Genomic DNA, 20,827 nt, shown 5'->3' with positions numbered 1-20,827 from the left:
ATATGGGACTGGCAGAGATGACCGGCAGAATCCGTGACCAGAGGAAAGAGACAGTGGAAGAGGACTGGGGGAAATTTAAAACATATCTAAAAAATTATTGTAAAATTGTGGACTGATAAGATGTTAAGGGGTAGGAAACAAAGAACTACAGCTGTAAATCTTAAACCTTAAGGAAATTCAAAAGGGACTTAACTAAAGACTGATTGATGAGTTGCTCGAAAAATGGTAAAACAAGGATGTGGCGAAGGGAAGGCATGGGGAAGTCAATTTTTGTTGTTTGTTTTTGATGTTTGTGTTTGTTTTGTATTGTCATTAATATGTGTAAAAAAACTAATAAAAATATTTTAAAAAAAAAATAAACACCTTCCAGTCCCTGTCTATCTTCTCTTTTGAGATCCTTCCAATTTCTCCCATTGTTTTGGATATATTGTAATACTCCAATAATTTGGCAAGCCACTCTGTTTTTGTAATACCACTTTTCCAGTTTTTCACAATCAATAACCTTGCGGCTACTGTTGCGTATAAATATAAGGTCTTGTCTTCTTCCTTTAGACTTCCAAACAGGAAGTCCCCCTCCATTCTAGAAGGAAGCTGTGAGTTGTTAACTGGGAGATGTCATTCTGCCATTTTGAAATGCTCTTTTTCAAAAGGTGGATAGGGGAGGTGAACCAATGTTGCAAGTGACACAGAGCAGATACAGGCCTCAGTGGGAGGGTGTTTTGTGACTGGAAGTCAATAAAGAATAACTGGCAGAATTATTTCCTGCACTCATTAGATAAATCTGCATAAATGCTGTCTTGGCCGTGTGATTCAGGGCCCTCCCTCCTACAAGACTTATATAAATACTGGAGAAAGTTGTTGTGACATTCATGGAAAGAACAGCTCTAGATGAAAGCTTAGGCATACACCACCAAGCCTTGTGGAACTTTCCTGCTGGGAGCAACTGTGATCTGAAGTGGGAGAACTGCTGCTGAACAAAGGCAGGTACCTCTTTCAAGGCAACTATACCTGCTTGAACATGTATGCTGCTTTCTCTCTCCTCCTCCTGGCAGCCTGCCTGCCCTCTGGATGGATGCAGACAGCCCTGGATGACTACGTCAAGCAATATGACCCTCACTACAACTACACTGTCACAAAGAAGGAAGACAGGCTTGGCGTGACCGTCTATACCGTCAACATGACCTCCCTGAAGTGGCAGAATGGTGAGAGCAGCAGTTTTGAAATACGGAGGAAGGCATTTCCGCTGTGCCCTTTTTCTTTGTGGAGGATGAGAGGGAACCTAAACCAGGGAGGTGGCTGCTGGGTGGGTGTGATCCGCTCTGTGGGTGGTAAGGAAACATGAACCAGGATAACTCAGTCAGTTAGAGTGTGTTGCAGATAACACCAAGGTTGCAGGTTTGATCCCCATACAGGACAGCTGCATATTCCAGCACTGCAGGGAGTTGGTCTAGATTATCCTCAGGACCCCTTCCATCTCTGCAATTATATGATTCCATGAGCAGCAGTAGGTAATCGTTGGGTCTCCCTGTGGCTGGCTATGGAAGGGGAAACTGAATCATTTTTGAGACCCTAACAGGAATCCAATATATGAGTTTTAAACAGCCATAAATATTGGAGAGTTCTTGCAAAGTAAGGAGAAAGTCTCGTCTTTCCAGTCTGCTCTCAACTTGCTTAGGGGAGGTGGCCAGAGGTAACACAGCTTAGGGTAGATGGAAGTTGTTCTCCTGATGGTCATCCTAGCTTGTGTACAGTCTTTTCTCAAAGCTGCCCTCTCTTAAGTCTTCTTTGCTAAATGGCCCAACTCTTCTGCGAGATCCTTCAACTCATTCATTTCCAAAAAGGGCACGTGAAAGCATCCTTAACATTCAGTGAATTCTCTGTCAAAGAACACATGCATCTGTAATAAATTAGGCAAAACGGGAGCAAAAATAATATACTGCTACTTGAAAACAAAAACAAAAACACACCCTTCAAGAACTTTACAAAACAAAAACAAATAACAACCAATACAAACCACCCCATTGAATCCTAGGAAGTGTAGTTTATTAAGGGTGCTGGGAATTGTACTTCTTTAAGGGGTAAACTATAGTTCCCAGGACTCTTTGAAGGAGAAAAATTAAGATTTCATTGTGCTTTAAATGTATGGTGTGAATACAGCCCTCAGCAGGGCGCAGCAAGAGTGGCAATTACAAACTGGGGGGGGCGGGATTCAGTAGTTGTCTCACAAATGAAAGGAGTTCCAGTGTGAATTCCAACCTGGGAGTGAGGGACAATGGCAGAAGTAACCGCTTCTTGAATGGGAAGATGGTGACCCTAATTTAAGGGTGGAAAACCTGTGACCATCCAGATGTTGCTGAATAACAACTCCTGTCATTCCTGACCATTGGCTACAACTGCTGGGACTCATAGAAGTTGGAGTCCAACAACATCCGTGCCCTAATGAACTTTATCATTGTCAGGGGGAGTCTAGTGCCCTTGCTTTAGTTTCTTCTTGGCTAACTCTCTCTTTCCTTTGTATTAACTAAATATCAGTTTTGTGTATCTGTTTTCAGATTCTGAAGTGGACCGATCAATCTGGTGGCATACGATGACCATTGCTGTGTCCAAGAACCAAAGGATAAAGGACTCATGTTTGCTGATGATTGGGAATGGAAGAAATGATATTGCTCTTGATATCCAAGACTTAACTCCTGATGATGCCATTAATGCGGCAACATCTACTGGGTCGTAAGTAAAGTGAAGGGTTACTGCGCATGTCATTAGTTCTACTGTGTTCAGACTATTAAGGGAATTAGTAGCCCTACTAGAATAGAGAACTGAGCCAGATGTACGTGCTGGAGGACTGTACCTTAGAACAAACTTTTCTGGGGTGTGGGGTGATGAAGGGAATTAAAGGCATGCATCAGATTCAGAGAAATCCTGATTCCAGTGTCTCAGGAAGATACTGGGTTTGTCTGAAGTGAAACTGGACATATGTGAGGTGCAAATGTCAACAGTAGGATCCCTGAATTGCCTCATGGTGTCTTGGCAATTCAGACATACAAAGACAGAGCACTGCAGGAAAGTGTCTACTAAAGACTAAACTAAATGTCTCTGAGCTTATCATATAAATAATAACACCAGTGTGAGTTGAAAGCAAAGGCAGAGCTCTGTTGTAATGGAAATACTGTATCAATGTTTAAAGGTGCCTAGCATATAAACATCCCTGGATCTATTTCTCAGATATTTGGCTGGTATCTTACCCAGAGACACCTCTTCCATTGCAATTTGTAGACCAACTGTCCACAAAACACTAGTTGGATGAAGTGGTTCCTTTTTTTACCCACCCCAAAACAACAATAGCTGCCAATGCACCTATTCTCCTTAAATGTGGTAGTGTTGGTGCCCTCAGAAGTGGTGACCTTGCCAGCAAAATTCTAGGCGACCCCCTAGCGGAATAATGACTCAAGACAACGTGCTGTGGGATTAGAATTGCCCACAACTTTATTAAGTTTCAGATGTAGGGAGATAACTCTGGAGCCAACTGACGCTTCACAGGAAAGATTCACCTTCTGCTGTCTGGGCAGGGCAGTCCCTCCCCTTACCTAGCCGATCCCCTGGCAATGCCTCCCCAGGCAGGATTGGGCAATTGGCTGAGGTAGGCGGAGACCTCCAGGTATCCAGCCTGGGGAGGGTGAAGCCACCCCGAACTACCGGGAGCCGCAGTGGGATCCGGGGGGCTGCACGCAGCCGCATTTGATGTGTGGAGCGGTCATTTTTTAAAAGTCACACTTTGGAGGGGCTTTTATTCCTGCAAATTTCTGTCAAAAGAATACAAGTTATACCCATTTTTAAAATTTCTCAGTTGGGAAAAGGGACAGGGAGAGCAAACGAACTGGAACTAGATGGTCCTGAGCTAAATTAGGCAGCTTAAGAAATGCCTTGGATTGCAGTGGGCAGTTTTCTGAAGAACTAGATCAAGATATGAGCCAAATGTTTCAGTTGGTGCCATCCCTACTGAGAACTGGACAGAAGCAGAATACAAATGTCTGAAAGCATCTCTGAGGGTGTTTTTGTAGCAAACGTTTCCTTTGGTGATGAAACCATACAGAGGTGTTTTATTGTCTGTCTGCGTACGTCACAATGTCTCCTGAATTACTGCTGTGAGGAGGAGAAAGTAGCATCAAGTGTGAAGTGATGACCTTATTGGAAATGAGTTATATTGGCAATGCATTATGAATAGTACGCCTAAATTTTTTATGTGCATGTTGACAGAGAGACAAGGGCACAGCAAACAGGAATGCAGGCTTGTAAGTTAATGTCGTAACAAGATATATTTTAAATATCCCTACCATTAAAGACAAATAAGCTTGAGGTGTGATATGTTTGCAGCCTGTGAGTGCAATTGGAGGAAAAAATATTGAGTGCTAAATGGCTAGATAAAAAAGCAGTTAAAAATAAAGTTAACAGTCTAAAGGTGATCTAACCCAATTCACTGTATTCAAGAAAGTTTCTCTATGCTCATTCTATCACATTAAAATCCTTTAAGAAACTATGATGACCATGATTTACTGTTAATTAAAACAGCGCCAACATAACAGCATATTCATAAAATCTCTGCGTCCTCTGTGCAGAGTGTAATATAGTGTGCCTTGATTTCATGACTAGGCCATAAGCTGCCTGGAACTGCGGACTCTGGTATCTTTGACATCACGTCTGTAGACTAGAGGGCATTTGCTTGGGTTGATGTTCTTTTTCAAGAAGCATGAATCACTTTCACTGCCTTTGTAGAACTGAAACTGTTGACTAATACTTTGCTTTCTCTCTGAAGTTGTGCAGCTCTCGTGCAGCAGATCCCAAACCAGCCAATCACCTATCTTGTAAGTCCTGTTTGATTCCCCGCCCCCCATACTGGGAACTCCACACACCCTTTTCTAAATTCTCATCTAAGAGTTTCACAGAATGAATTTGTTGGGTGAAAGGGAGGGGGGACAAATCTTTGAATTGTGGTTTCTCTCCATTTTTCATTTTTTCTTAAATTCATTTTCCACATCATTTTGTGGTTTAGTTGTTGCTGGTTTTTTTTTCCAAGTCTCATGAAAATTCATCAGCATTTTATTGCAAATTTATCCTGATGTACACATTGTTGTATGATATTTCATGTAATGCACACATTTTTGAAAGCCCTCAATGCCCAGTGTTATGCATTTTGTATGCTATTTCCACTAATAAAGTATTTAGTATTAATTGCTTCCATGCATGATCTAAACACAGTCTATAAAAAAATACGCTAAAAACAGTTTAAAACAATACAGAGAACAGCAGGCACATTTAAACACACACCCCAATCCAAAATAATGTCTTTGTTTCCAAAAAGTACAGACAGTGATTCACAATTCAGAAAAGTGTGAATTTTGATGGATAGCAGTGTTTTGGTTTTTGTGTAGCTGGGGAAAGACTTGGCTGGCACACTGTTCTACCAGAGGCTTCCATGACAGATTTTTTTTCTCCTAATACACTCTATTGAGGAGGGCATTTACTTTCACAGAGCAAAATCCAATAGAAGTCTACAGTTTGTTCAAGAACAATTCTTTATAACAAAGTGTAAATTTCTGAGAAGAAATTGCCATTCCATTTGCAAAAGTGTTCAAAATACTAGAATTAAAATAAATTGTCCCTAGCACTGTATCTCAAAGATGTGTGTAAATCAAAGAAATACAGATCATTTAAAGGGTGGGTAACATGTTTGGGAACGCTGGGCTCAATAAAAAACCCATTAATGTTTCATCCACTTTGCCTGTAGAAATACCCCATCGAAAGATGCAAGAACAGCTTGGAAAATGATGAACTGTTTTGCTCATGGTGGAAGTTCATGAATGATGAGACTGCAGGGCCAGATGTGCTGATTTTGTTCCCAATGGTCAAGGTAACTCTGGCTTCTTTGTCCTTCCTGGATTGGCTAGCAAACAGACACTTTCATCATTATAGAGCATGTTCTTTGTTGTTTCTGGCCATCAGTGCTATCATCTGGATGGAGTGGTAGCGCAAAATTTCTACTTCATGGTTTTCACAGCAATTCTACCAGCTTGACTGCCAGGGCTTATACCAATACAGTGGTACCTTGGTTTAAGAACAGCTTAGTTTATGAACAACTTGGATGAAGAACGCTGCAAACCCAGAAGTAGGTGTTTTGGTTTGTGAACTTTGCCTTGGAAGCAGAACATGCTCCGCTTCCTGTTGAGTGTGTTCCATTTGTAAATTGAGTCCTCCACTGCTATGGGAAAGCACACCTTGGTTTAAGAACGCTTTGGTTTAAGAAAGAACTTCCGGAACAGATTAAGTTCGTAAACCAAGGTACCACTGTATTTTAAAGTGAGCTTTTTCTGTTAGTATAAAAGCCCCCCTTAAAATTTCTTTCAGTTTCATTGAATGATAATATTTTAGAATGGCTGAAGAAAGTCTAGATTTCTTTTCAGAACATGTAAATTAAATTATTTTCTAGAACTTGAGTAGACCGTTTGTGGACAAGAATCCTGAGCTATTGACATACAGTATTATGGAACATGAGCACTGTATACAATGGCATGAATTGCAGTTGATTTCAATACCTGTCTAATCAGAGGTAAGATCCATGGAGTTCAAACAAAGGAAGAAACTTTCTCCAAAAAACCTTTGTTGTGTGTGTTAAGGGATGTGGCTATTAAAACCTGTCCATTCCTAACTATAAAAAACCCCAGAAACAGAACAGAAGAAAAAACTAAACAGTGACTATTATTATTATTATTATTATTATTATTATTATTATTATTATTGCTGTCCATCTGACTGGGTTGCTCCAGCCACTATGGTTGGCTTCCAACAAGTTATAAAACCACAGTAAAATATCAGACATTAAAAACTCCCCTGTACACCTTTCAGATATCTTCTAAAAGTCAGATAGATGTTTATTTTCTTGACTTCTAATGGGAGGACATTCCACAGGATGGGTCCGGCTACCAAGGAGGCCTTCTGTCTGGTTCCCTGTAACTTCACTTCTTGCAACGAGGGAACCACCAGAAGCTGGATCTTAGTGTCTGGGCTGAATGATGGGGGATATATAGGGCCGAAGCTGTTTAAAGGCCAGCATGAACACTTTGAATTGTGCTTTGAAATGTACTGGAAGCCAACACAGATCTTTTACGACGGCCGTTATATGGTCCTGGTGGCCCCTCCCACTCACCAGTCTGGAAGCCACATTCTGGGTTAGTTGTGGTTTCCAAGTTACCAATCAGTGAGATTTATTCATTCTGTTTTTAGAATTACTCATCAGTTGGTGATGAGTACTGTTTCTCACATTAATACACTGTGTGCACCCTCAGTATTACTTTTGCAGATTAGCAATGGGGCTCCATTAAGGCTCTGAAGACAAACCTTCTGGTGATGGCATTGTCATTATGCCATGCCAACAAGTAACTCCTTTGAATTCCAGAGGATGTAATCCTTTTCTCTTGTGTACAGGCTGCTGTACGGGCCATGGACACTGTAACAGATTTACTACTGAAAGAATCTGGTGGGATGATGAACATCACAAAGTTCTCTTTGATAGGTGCTTCTAAGGTATGTATGAAGTGCAGGTCTGTGCTCCTTTGACATTTCCTGTACATTGTTTTCTTTTTACTTCTTCTGCGCTTGCCATTCTCCGGCTCCCAGTGCACCTTTGCAACCTCATTCTTTTCTCTCCTTATGGCAGCGTGGCTGGACTGCCTGGCTTGCAGCAGCCGTGGATGGAAGAGTTGTGTCCTTTACTCCACTTGTATTTGATCTTTTGAATATCATTAAGGTGAGAATCCATTTTCTTCACAGTAGGGAAGAGTAGAGAACGGCATAGTTCTTCCCAATAACATGCCAATAGTATTGACTTCAGATGCAGAGATTATGCTACCCTGGGCAACTTCACTGTTCGTTCATGTATATACCACCTTTTCAATAAAATGTTCTGTGGGGGGAATGGGGGGTCTCCTGAAAAGAAAAATAAATAAAATAAAAATAAAATGTCCAAGGATGCTCACAAAGCAGCATTAAAACACAAGGAAAATCAATGCAGTCCCTTACATTTGATAGGCTGTGCAGGATACCCTTCACAACCTCTAACTCAGCTGCAGGCTGAAGCTTATAGAGATCTTGAAGACTACATACACACACACCATTTATAAGGAATGTACCCTACCCATCTAATAAAAAGCCCCTAATGTGGCCCTGAACTAGATTTATAGATAAGTATAAATATAGATAAATACAAGACAATCAGAATATTTTCCCAAAGAACTGGGAGTTCAAAAACAGCAAAATGCAGCTTTCTCCCAAATCTGGAAAAATTAAAATATATTTACTAGAAGGCTGAGAGAGAGAGAGAGAGAGAGAGAGAGAGAGCGCACCATACACCTGAGGAAGGGTACTCCACATTCTCAGCACGGTGCATCACTATTGAAAAGGCCCTGTCCTGTGTCCTCATCAACCACACTGCTGAAGACAAAGGGACAGCAAGTAAGGCCTTCAATAATTTTAGGAGATGGGCAGACTCATGAGTGAAGACTGTCCCTCAAATCATCTGACCCCAAACATTGCTTCATGAACTCAGACATCAGGTTACCGAGCGAGGGGAGGAAGAAAACTTTCCACAATAGCCACGATTGTGGAATTAGAAAATTAAATTCCACAATCCTGGCTATTATGCAGGGTGACCTGGGTGGTTTCAAGAATTAGAGCAACAGGGATTGTGTACAATCCAAGAATAGTAAGAATGGCTACACAATAAATGTAAGGGAGATGCCATGTAGACAAAGCTGAGTACGATGACCAGCAGGTTAGGTACAAACAGTGCTATTTTTCTAGAAAAAGAGATGCTGAAATTCACCATGAATGCCTCCTTTGGTCTCTTAAAATGGCAATGGCATCCACTTGAGAGCCCTGGGTACAAATATCCATATTAAGATATCATACTGAAATTTTCTGAATATTCTGGCCTATCAGTGGGATGGAAAGAGGTAGTTGTCAACTTAACCCAAATAAATAACCAGAAAGCCATGAGATAAACTAATATAGAGATCTGTTGGGGCTCATCCAGACTTCCTTTTGTGCCATTTTTCTAGGTACAGGTGCAGTCTTTAAAGCACCATGTCCAAGCACTTTTCTTGCTTCTTTTTTTGCCCCAAACTTCCCTGGGAAAACCCTTTTTTACTACTGAATTGAAGCAAACACCAATCCACAGAAAACCCAAATTGCTGTTTGTCCTGATGCAGCATTAAAGAGTGGGTTTTCGTGGGGGGGCGGGGTGGGGGAAGTGCTCAGGCACTGTGCTTTATAGCATGGACCTATGATTAGAAAGCACAAGGCAAAAAGTAAGTGTGGATGAGCTCTTGGTCACTAGATACATAAAAAGTCTCCGAGCCATTTGTAGCATATTTAAAAGCGTACGTAAAAAACATTAAAATATAAACACGTTTACACAAAAACATAAAATGCATAAAATATACATGGAACAACCCCTCCAAAACAGTGATAGAAATGTTAGGGAGCCCACATACAGCAAACAAAATTTTAGTACACTAAAAGAGGGTAAGCTTTTACATAGCACCTCAAAGATATCAGTAGAAGTATTAGGTAGACCTCATAATGAATGTTGCTGCTATAATGTAATTACATGTCTTGTTTGGAATTTTATCAGCTTGGCCCTGCTAGATCTCGTGACTGTCCTCCATTTGATAGGACTTCAAGTTCTTAAGATATGACATGTGCTATGTGTCATAGGTGTACACAGAACTCACTTCTGTCTGTTTTGCTGTAGAACTTGCACCATCAATACCGAGCATACTGTGGCTGGTCATATACCATGGAGCCTGAATATGATCTGAATTTAACTCGGCAGATAGACACTACACGGTTCAAGAATCTAAATTCATATGTTGATCCTTATGGTGAGCAGTTCTTACCTTCTCAGACTTTTCTGATAAATGAAGCACTAGGAGAAGAATCGCTACTCATTGGTGGGGAAAACAGCCCCAGGGAAAAGGAGGTCATCATGCAGGGAGTTAAGGAGCAGATTTTCCCCATTCCTAAAAATGCCTGTATTCATCATAAAGGAATAGTCGTAGGCTCGCATGGATTGCTGACATGGCCATAGATGATAAAGGACCAGATTAATGGGGGCCAATGGATGGTTTCATAGAGGGAAGTAGAAAAGGCTACTGATTGATCCATTGCTGCTTGTCTAATGGAATGAGCTGCCTTGTCCCCCCCTTGTGTGCTATTCCAGGGGTTATCCCAACCCCCATGAACCAATTTGGGGTAAATGAGAGAAGGAGAAGGGGAGAAGTCACATTCTTCTAGTGGATTTGCTCGGCTGTCTGCTGGTAGGACTGGAAAGCCAAACTGATGATTGCTTGAGGTATTCAGTATGTGCAGATCTGGGGAACCCTCCTATTGCTTCCTTGATGACCTGGGGAACATAATACCAAAGATGCAAATGGCCAAACAGCATATATGCTACAGAATGGCTTCCTTTTCAACATTGCTTTGCTCTATGGTCTCAGTCATATTTTTGTTCCATCCTGCTAGGGAAGAATGAAGTTAGCAATGGCCCATCTGATCTGTATCTATAAAACCAGAGCCAATTCTATTCTTTTGCAAGTCAGATTCCACCAAATACATAATTATTTCTTTTGTTGTCTACTATGGTGAATTTGTTTCATATTTTTGTTGTAATTATTGTCACTATTGCTACATGATTTCACACCATTTATTTCAGTGTATTCTACGCTTTTCCTGATAGAGTGCCTGTTATGGTCAATTAAGACCACAGTCTTTCACACTTTTAAAGTATCTAAATGTTCTTAGTGGGTCGCCATTCTTCCTTCCTTCAGAGTAAATGAAGCAGCTAATGGCCCATCAATTAGTGGTCCCCCTGCAGGGTCCCAATATTAGCCATCCAGCTTTCAGAGGGGATGGGAAGAGAAGTGTTAAAATTAAATGAGAAAGATAAATCATGAAGCTGAAGACATTGTGCAGATTCTTCTCCCTTACTCACATTCAACACTCCCCACCCCTCAGCCACAAACCTCTGCCAACCTCTTCTTCCTGCCCTTGGACCCATCTTACTTTCCATGCAGGCAAATATGGAAATGGCTGCCTACAAGATGGTCCAGATCTGCATTCAGATGTGACCCACACACTTCCTACAGCCCATTCAGATGAAACCCCCACATCTCCCACACACCCGTATTCACTGAGTATTCTAAGCAGAAACCACCAACATGCCAAATACAGTACCAAGTGCAGGGGAAAGGAAGAGTCCATCCTTCTGCTGACTTTTGAAGGTTGCCACCAGCCTCACCAAGAGGAAATCAGACATGATCAGTGCTATTTTTCAGGAGGTACTCAAGGGTACACAGTACCAGCACCCCCCCTTTGTTAAAAAGTGTGATATGTACTCTAACAACTTCATGGTGAGTACCGGCATCTATTTTTCTAGGGGGGAAAGCACTGAATGTGATGGACAAATGCTGGTGACAACCACCCTACCTTTTGGGGAGATGGGAACAATGGAGGGATGGGACACATTCTTTGGAAGGAGGTGGGCTTCTCTAGGGCTAGATCCATTATTTTGTCATTCAACTATACAATCAAACTGTTCACTGATTAGAGCCTTTTGCATGCTTTCCTTCAGCAACCTCCTTTAAATACATGCCCCCCCAAGCTTTCAGCATTCCCCCTTTGTCCCCTTCCCCTTCCCTCTCTATCCTTCAGCTACTACTAGCATCATTAAACTACAACAATCACGGTGGGGTTTTTTGTTAATTATTTTTTTTTTGCAGTTAAGGGGTATACAAATTTAGTTAAACAGTTAAAATAAATACATAAAGAATCAAACTGTGCAAAGGAAGTATCAAACTTATTAATTTTAATTGGGAAATGAACAATATACCAATTGCATTCACTTGACTGATTTAGGTTTCAGACCTCAGGGTATAGGGTGGTATATAAATTCAATAAGTAATAAAAAACCAAACAGACATACGAACTGCAGCAATTTCTACACTTTCCACATCTCTGTATCCTGTCCCCTGAACATATACACCTGTTTAGGGCTTTGTGGTTCTTACTCTGTTCCTATTATTTCCCATTACTCCTGTGCAATCTTGTTATCTTTTTATGATGATTTATGATAAAACAAGTAGTAATTACTTGAGAATTGCATGTTTTGCCCATTACTATAACATTTATTTTTCCATCCCCAGCATATAATGAGCGATACTTAAACAAGTTTGTGTACATAATCATTGCAACAGGAGATGAAATTTTCTTACTTGATTATAGCCGAAATTTCCTTCCTCAGCTAGCAGCAAAAAAATATTTCCGGTAAGTTCATACTGGAAAAAATACCAAATTCTCTTTTTTAGATGAAGGTCTGAACCCTTCCCGGTTGTTAGTTAGGCAACAGATAGTTTGAACTCCAGATTTGTAGTTTTGGGTGAAGAGAGATAATCTGAACTGAGGATTTATAGCTGATTCTGCCCTCTGTGGTGTGGGATCCTGATCAAATGGACACCAAGCAATCCGTGCTGTGCAAAGCCAGTTTCAGCTATTAGATTTTAGAACCATTAAGAGAAGATGAAAGGCAATTTTGAAACAAATACAATGGGAGTGTTTAAAAATAATCTCTACTGCTCTAAAACATTTCATTTGTTTTAACCCTCAGTAATACCTAGCTCCTCGTAGTTTTGTTTGTGAGTAGGAGATCTATTTTGCCTTCTTCCCTCTGCTTCCCCCTATTTTAAAAATCACATTTTACAAGACCATGTATTGTGTACGAACCTTTCTTAGTACCGTATATAATAAAATTGTAAAATTGTCATCATGCTGCAGTTTGTAGAAGTCACGCTAGTCTTCCTTCATCAGGCCTTCTTTTTCTATCAGGTCCCCGCCTGTTTTTCTTATATATTTCTCTCTATGTGTGTTTTCTTTTCAATGAGGGAAAACTCAGGAAGCTGTGATTAGATTGAACATGTCATCTTTGTCTATTGCAAGGAAGATATTTCTTTTTCAAAAACCTCTATTTTATCCTGCAGGGCCATTCCAAACACTTTCCATGCGATTTCATTACGCCCACTGATTAGATTATCTATCTTGGACACCAGTATAGCCTTTTATCTCGCCACCATACAGAATCTGAGCATGCCCCAAGTTTCTTGGAACCTGACTGAGGTAAGAAAAAAATGATACTGTGTTACTGAATGACAGAAATAATTCAGGCATAATGCTTGTCTTATCACTTACATCAAGCCAGGAGCAATTAAGGAATCCTTAATTGATGGAAATTATAATGAAGTGTGATCCTTTACTAAGGACACTCAGTTGAGCTCAGGTTTCCTAGGAAGTTATCAGTATTTTAAACAGGCTGTTATGATTATAGGAAAATCAGTCTTGATTAATGTTGTCCTTCAACAACTGATTGGAACTGATTTAAATAATTGTGACATTTGTCTGTTTTCAGAGTGGTTGGTTCACTTTGAGCTTTGCTAGTGAATATCAGAAAGTTGTGACATTTCCTTCTGGCCTCCTATCATTTTATTTTTAAATTACTGTATCAGAATATGTGGTTCAGTAAATTTAGTGTGAATATGCCCTTGGAAGCAAAGCACAAAGAAAAATTCCAGGGTCTTAATTTATTTGAAAGGTGTCGGTTAACTTTATGCAGGCTGTGGCCTGAGACAGTCTTTCACACAAGCCAACTGAATCAATAGCTGCTGTCAAATTGAATATCGTTTGAAATCTTTGGAAGCTGCCTAGGAAGGGCCATAGCTTTGTGGTAGCGCATTTGCTCTGCAGGCAAAAGGTATTTGGTTCAATATCTGGCATCCCCACATATGGCTGGGAGAGAATCCTACCTGAAATCACCCGAGAGCTGCTGCCAATCAGTGTAGACAATACTCAGCTAGATGGACCAATGGTCTGACTCTCAGAACCACAGAACTGTAGAGTTGGAAGGGACCCTAAGGGCCATCTTGTCTTGGGGGTGACAGCCACACAGGACATTTCCTGCTGTGATTGATGGATTCTCATTAGCAACACACTGGAAAGTGAAACACACAAACACACACACACTTCTTTTTACATAGCTGAAGCGTATGTAACCTGAAGTGTCTGTAACCCAAGGTACCACTGTCCCCCCACAGGAAATTGTCTCCTGCAGACAGTAATAGCAATGGATAATAGCTTGAGGAGCACTTGATTTTTCTGTTCCGTTCTCTCTCTTTCTAGACAGAAACCAAAGGTGTTATCTATCTATATACAGATCAGGTGCCTTCAGCAATTAAATGTTTCTTTGCTGACACTGGGAACTCTCAAAGGTAGGATTATTTAAGAAATAGTGTATATAATGTATTGATGCATAAAATGATATAAAAACATACAATGTTGATATAAACATACAAATCTGTTAAGTTGGGGTTGCTTAGTTTGTTTTCTACATATCTTATATTCAGTTGACCCCGCTTCTACTGCAATTTGCAATTAATTTTTTGCCAGCATTTTAATGCATATTTTATCTAAAAAACACACATTCTTAACATTCAATTTTGACAAATGTACCTGTACATTTATATGCACACTTCACCCTAATACATGCATTTCTGTGCACATTATTTGGCTTGAGAACTGCATTGCAAACTTCATGGACATGTGCATCTTGAAGGATGTCTATGTTTTGGTTTCCACATTATTTTTCAAAGTGTGGAACATGTAGGATCAGCTTTAAATCCCTACAAGGAAGCCATTGGCGGGTGTTCTCTGCCTTGCAATATTTTCTCTCTGGCAAAAAAAGAAAAGAAAGCAATCTGAGTGCTCTTTGTGTCAGTCAACAGCGCCACAAAAAAATATAGTTATTATTCCCTTGTGCAGTTAGAATTATCCCTTGTGCAGCAATAAGTGATATGTTGCATTCTTGGTGGTACTTAACTCAAAAAAGTAGCTTCTTCAGTGCTCACCATTCCTCCTCTTTCCTATATAATTCTCAGGCGAGACTTCAGGTGGTCCACGAGTGCTGGTTTACGAATCATACCTTGGTTTCCTTGTGCGGCTGAGAAAGTGGTAAGAGGGTTTGTGATTTAGGATTTCTCAATTTCTTCACACAGCTGAAGAGGCCAAGTCTCCCCACTCCAAACACGCACGCACAAAATTGGGCTTGTGTTGTAGAGATATTGAATTTCCTTATATCTGCAAATTTGCTAAATGCTGGGGGTCGTCCCCCCCAGGATAGTGCATTCATTTCAGATAATTGTGAGGTGTGTTGCACAGGGTCCTGCTGGTTACTATTAGTGATTGGCTGCCCAAGAATGCCCATTGCTCTGGCTTTCCCCTTGGATGAGCAGAGGTTCATGTGCAACAGTCTGGAGAGACCCTGCTGTAACACAAATAGGATTCCTTCATTATGTTCTAGTTAGCTGGAACATGGTCTTTCCCATGGGGGAGTCCATGGGATGGTTTCATTTCAAAGCCCAGCAGAGGCTATTTCCATCTAGCATTGCCCAGGGAGATGTGAGGAAAATAACATTTTCTTTATACTGCACTCCTAAAAACACCCATATACATCCCAAGGGCCACATAGAAAGTCTTCAAGAGTCACATTTAGTCCCTGGGCCTGAGGCTCCTCTTTCCTGATGTGACATGTTTGTAATGCTGGTGTGAGAGCCTGCTCTGTGTAACAAAATGGGACAAGTTTCTGTCTATTGGAAACTTGAAGTGATTGAGGTTCACCTGGAAGAAAAGTGGGATCACCCTCCGCCCCACCCTGCCCCACTGAGCACAGGCTCCATAGCTGTTCCTCTGTTGTCTTTCCTTGGAACAGTGGAACCAGGAACCTCACCTCACCTCACTCTTCTCCAGATTCATACTAATGAACGTTCTAGAATTTCTTAAGTGCAATGTGATGCAAGAACTCCTGTTCACTTCTCAGTGCCTTCTTCTATCTCATCTCTTTGCAGGAAAATGGTGTTTATATGGCAGAAATGAGCAAGCCACTATTGGGATGGAGAGGCTTTTTTATTGAGGTAAATATCAGGTCCATGGAGTCTAGTATTTGATTCTCTCTCTCTCTCTCTCTCTCTCTCTCTCTCTCTCTCTCTCTCTCTCTCTCTCACACACACACACACACACACACACACACAATCTGCATGTACTGAGCACCAGAACTGATGGAATGTCATGTACGGACATTAGTACTAGACTATTACAGAAGGAATCAGGATAGACATCGTTGGTCTATGATTCTCAGATCAGACAATGTCCACCCCATTCCAGTACCAAATCTTCATCACCAACCCCCAAAAAAGATTGGCATTTGCAGCTTTTTCATTAAGTATGGCTTAGATGAAGCACTGCTAAAGCAGAGTGATTGTCTACAGGGGCTATGAGTGGGAAATAGTTTTCCAAACCCCTGTCCAGGCATTAAACTCACTGGATGGTGTAATCAAGCTATGGTTTCTTCTGCTTCATTCCTACATTTCTTGTAGCATGAAGAAAACAATACTGGTTTACATCATGTACCAGTGACCTCAGCTATTGGTTCCATCCCTTTCAAAATCAAGAATAATGGATGTTTCTTTTCCCTGTTTGCATGTAAAAGATAAAAATCGTCTATGTATTTTTTTAACAGTTTGGAGAGCTTTCTCATTTTGTTTCTGACAGTTTGATTGTTCACCTCATGATTCAGATGAAGCTGTTATACAGCTTGTGTTTAGTGAGAAATTCTTTAGGTGCTATAAAACTATCTAGAAGACTCAAGGCAAAAACTGGAAGTACTAAATGCTTAGCTTGTCATTCAGTCTAGTTCACTCATTTTACGCTTCTAAGAATGATCCATTCTGACTACCATGCCTGAAAGCTGGGTATTCATATATTACTTGAAACCAAGAGACAGAAAACTGGTGTGCAACCAGCTACTTGAGAAAGCATGAAGTACTCTGCCATAAGGCACTGATGTAAATGTAAGGCATAATAATTATTTCTTAAATATGCCTGTGCTGTAAACTTTCAATGCAGCCTCCATGCCATTTTTTGCAATGGAACATACTGAGAAGAAATGCCATTTCTTTTCCAGGTAACTTTCCCCGGACCTGAGAACAAACCACATGTTTTCACTTCGGAGGTTCACATTATCCCAGATACTTATCCATGTGAAGACTGCCAGGGAGAGAAGTGCTATGGAATGCTGGTGTGACATCCACCAGCGATGCTGTGGCTCCTGCTGGGGAAGACATGAGATGCACCTAGAAAAACGTGTGGAGGAGCAAGTGGGCAGAGAAAAAACCTTGCACAGAGAATGCATAGGTTCAACCTCATCTAAACTGAAATAGGTGTGGGATGTGGAATGTAATATCATGGGGCAGGTGAGAAAGTCGGTCACAATCAGGAGACCTAAAGGACTAGCTATGGTGGCAATGGGAAATGGGTAGGGGGGTGGATGAATGAGAAATACTGGGCATGGGAGAAAGGGCTTGGCTCTGCAGAATTCTGAACAAGTAACGCAACAAAGGAAAGTGTGCCTTTGTAATCCCCAGATCTCTGGATCACAAGAAAGAAAAGCACTATCTTCTGTTAATCTTCACTGAAATTCTGTACAAGTATTGGAGCATTTAGTGCAGATTTAATACACAACTCCTTAGCATGGATTTAAGATAGTTTAACTTCATAGACTTCAATGGGAACAAGTAGCCTCTAATCTAAGTAATTGATTATAACTGGATTGTAAATCATCATATAAAGTGACTGAATTTAAATTCCATGTGAGTCAGAGAACAGATGAGTGGCTTCTTTGGCTAGCTGTTATCTCTTCATTTTAGATTCCCTTCTGATGAATGGAGATGATAATAAAGTTGACTATATTTTTGTGGCAGAAGTGAAGCCACCTGCTGGGGATTTCATTGCCTGATCATTTCTTGCTGTTTTCTGTTTGTTTTCTGTTTGTTAACAAATAAAGGTTGTTTCTGGCATTCCTACCATTGCATTGGGTGACAATATCTTGTGTTCTGAAGTTGCATGCCTATTACAAGCAATGTCCTGTTGGAATACATAATTTGCCAGACAGCTTAGCAAGTTTGCATTATAATCTCCACAGCGTGGGAATGCAGAACATGAAAGGAATCTGCCTAGAGATAAGGAGACCCAGCAACAGGCTCCCTTGGCCAATAAAGTGAGATGAGTGCCGCAACCCCAGAGTCGGCCACGACTGGACCTAATGGTCAGGGGTCCCTTTACTTTTATCAAGTTACTAGTTTTTGTTCCTGCTCGTCGTCCAGCTGGGCAATCTCAAGAGTTGCTCGACAATCCCTATGATACTCTGCTATACTCTGCTAAGCTGTGCAACAGGCAAAAGCACTTTCAAGGTTCAGACGGTTCCGAAAGTTTTAACATGTCCTTCTTTCAATATGATATGGTTGAGCCTAGGAAAGCCACAATTTCCCAAGATGGTGAAAAGCATGTTGACTCTCAATGTGCTTTAAGGATGCGGTCAAAAACAGAACACTTTGAATTTCTTATACATGGCCATTTGCTAACCAGAACAGGATCAAGCATACCAAAAGTTTGCCATCCCCTGATGCAACCACCACTTGCTCCATTATCCTCCTGTAGCTGTTGTTAGTGAAATGATGAGCTACAGCTAAAGGCACAGAAATGTTTATATAGTCCAATCCTTCTGATGGGATCTGAATGCATGAATGGAACAGGCTCCCTGAGACATCATTTACACAAGTTATATGGGAAAGGGTTGTCTGAAATTCCTTACTGTAGCATAGAATGGACATAGATAACTTGTTTGTGACCCTGAAATTGTATACACATGACCTACACTAAACATCCTTTCTTCCTTTTGCATTGAATTGTGCGAGGATTTACCTGGCAGCTGCAGCTCACAAAAATTAATGTAGGGGTCAGAACCTCAGATAAAGTTAATGCACCTATGAAATTATTCTGATTGGATTGTTCAGGAGGATTCATTTATTTTAAACTTTTCAGTAGTGAATTGATTGATTAGCTGCTTTAAATTGCTTGTAAAAGTATGTATTCCAAATTAGCTTAGCCAAACAACATATTTAGGTACAGATAGGTAGCCGTGTTGGTCTGCCATAGTCAAAACAAAAAAAATTCCTTCCAGTAGCACCTTAAAGACCAACTAAGTCAGTTCTTGGTATGAGCTTTCGTGTGCATGCACACTTCTTCAGATACACTGAAACAGAAGTTTCCAGACCCTTCTATATAGTGAGAAGGTGGGGAGGGGTATTACTCAGAAGGGTGGTGGGAATGGGTGATTGGCAGATAGCTGTGATGAGCCTGTTGACGACTCTTAACAACTGCAATAGGTCTTACAGGAAAAAGCAAGAGGTGAAAAGGTGAAAAATGGCTTTGTCATGTATAATGAGATAAGAATCCAAGGTCTTGCAACTTATCACCAAACTTAAAACCATGGAGAAACCTGGTCTGAACAAAGACCTTGGATTCTTATCTCATTATACATGACAAAGCCATTTTTCACCTTTTCACCCCTTAAAACCATGGAGAAACCTGGTCTGAACAAAGACCTTGGATTCTCACTATATAGAAGGGTCTGGAAACTTCTGTTTCAGTGTATCTGAAGAAGTGTGCATGCACACGAAAGCTCATACCAAGAACTGACTTAGTTGGTCTTTAAGGTGCTACTGGAAGGATTTTTTTTGTTTTAACATATTTAGGGTTGCTGGAGAAAAAGAAGTACATCCCGAAGTTTGCTGAGAAGGGCCAAAATGCTGCCTAGGAAGATCTCCAAAGCTGCATAGCCAACCACATGGGCTAAAGGGTACTTGTCTTGCCTGTGGAAAAGTACTGAGCTGACATCTCATACTTAAAAGAAGTGTAAGATCAGTACAAAGAAGTGACAGCTTCAGAGAAGGAAACAGCATCTTGAGATATATATATATAAGAACAAGGAACAAATTTGCTTATGCCGAAGGTATACCTAGACATGGAACATGAACTATGTGAAAATGATATAATTTGCAGCTTTTGTTAGAATATTGGGTAACTATTTTAGATTACCAGAACTGGAAGTACTGTGGTTTTTAGAATAGCAAGAAAGAGTGTTGTCCCTCAGCAAAATCAGGATATGCATAATCTGAGATGACATTGAAGAGGTCAACTTTTCTCAGCTGTTGTGTTCCCTTTGTCCACTTTCCACATATAGCTGAGAAAAGACAAGACGTTCTGGCCCTTGGTTTCAACACTGTATATATTTTTAAGAGCAGAGGATGGCTGTACCTTATTGTCATTGATAAGGATCTAGTAATTGACTGTCTCTAATGTAGGGTGTGCTCCCATTACCGCCTTAGAGCACAATGAGGTTTTTTGTTTGTTTCACAGCTCTTTCCCACCCTAGCAGTTTACATCAGAACAGGTACTGTACATTAGGGTCAGATTGGTTTCTGTTTTTGTTGGCAGGGGGGGGGGCGTTCACAGGGTGGAGATACTTTTATCCTATGCAAAGGTGTTCACACCCTGGTGAGAGATGAAGTAGGAGTGGCTTAAAGACTCCATTCGATGTGAAGCTGGTTTGAAAGACAATGCATTGAACAGTAGTATTTGATAAAAGTGGATATGCATTGTGGATAAAATTATGTGCTTAAAAGCACTGGAAACTGGAAAAGTGAATGCAGAGTAAGTGTAAGCCATAGTTTCTGGGTTCCAGAGACTAGGAAACAGCAGTGGCCTTTTATCCATGTCACAGCCAACCACACAGAGAAGCATATACATAATGCTCCCAATATTTCCACAGAGTGAGTCACCC

The 20,827-nt window shown here is 40.7% G+C and overlaps 1 protein-coding gene across 1 annotated transcript; it reads left to right on the top strand.

Annotated features, from left to right (window-relative positions):
• Positions 1-711: 711 nt before the first annotated feature.
• On the top strand, positions 712-18,012 carry LOC309363440 (autocrine proliferation repressor protein A-like). The gene is made up of 13 exons (XM_081899773.1): positions 712-1,202; positions 2,553-2,727; positions 4,811-4,859; positions 5,783-5,905; positions 7,477-7,575; positions 7,709-7,798; positions 9,803-9,932; positions 12,252-12,372; positions 13,083-13,218; positions 14,275-14,363; positions 15,030-15,102; positions 15,996-16,061; positions 17,111-18,012. Exons 1-13 carry the CDS (start codon positions 1,019-1,021, stop codon positions 17,228-17,230), a joined length of 1,455 nt encoding a protein of 484 aa, XP_081755899.1. The 5' UTR covers positions 712-1,018; the 3' UTR covers positions 17,231-18,012.
• Positions 18,013-20,827: the final 2,815 nt, after the last annotated feature.

This window comes from Podarcis melisellensis, assembly GCF_964234715.1.
Source record: "Podarcis melisellensis genome assembly, chromosome: 2".
Taxonomy (NCBI): domain Eukaryota; kingdom Metazoa; phylum Chordata; class Lepidosauria; order Squamata; family Lacertidae; genus Podarcis; species Podarcis melisellensis.
Note: the sequence above shows the minus strand (reverse complement) of the source record. Positions and strands in the feature narration are given on the sequence as shown.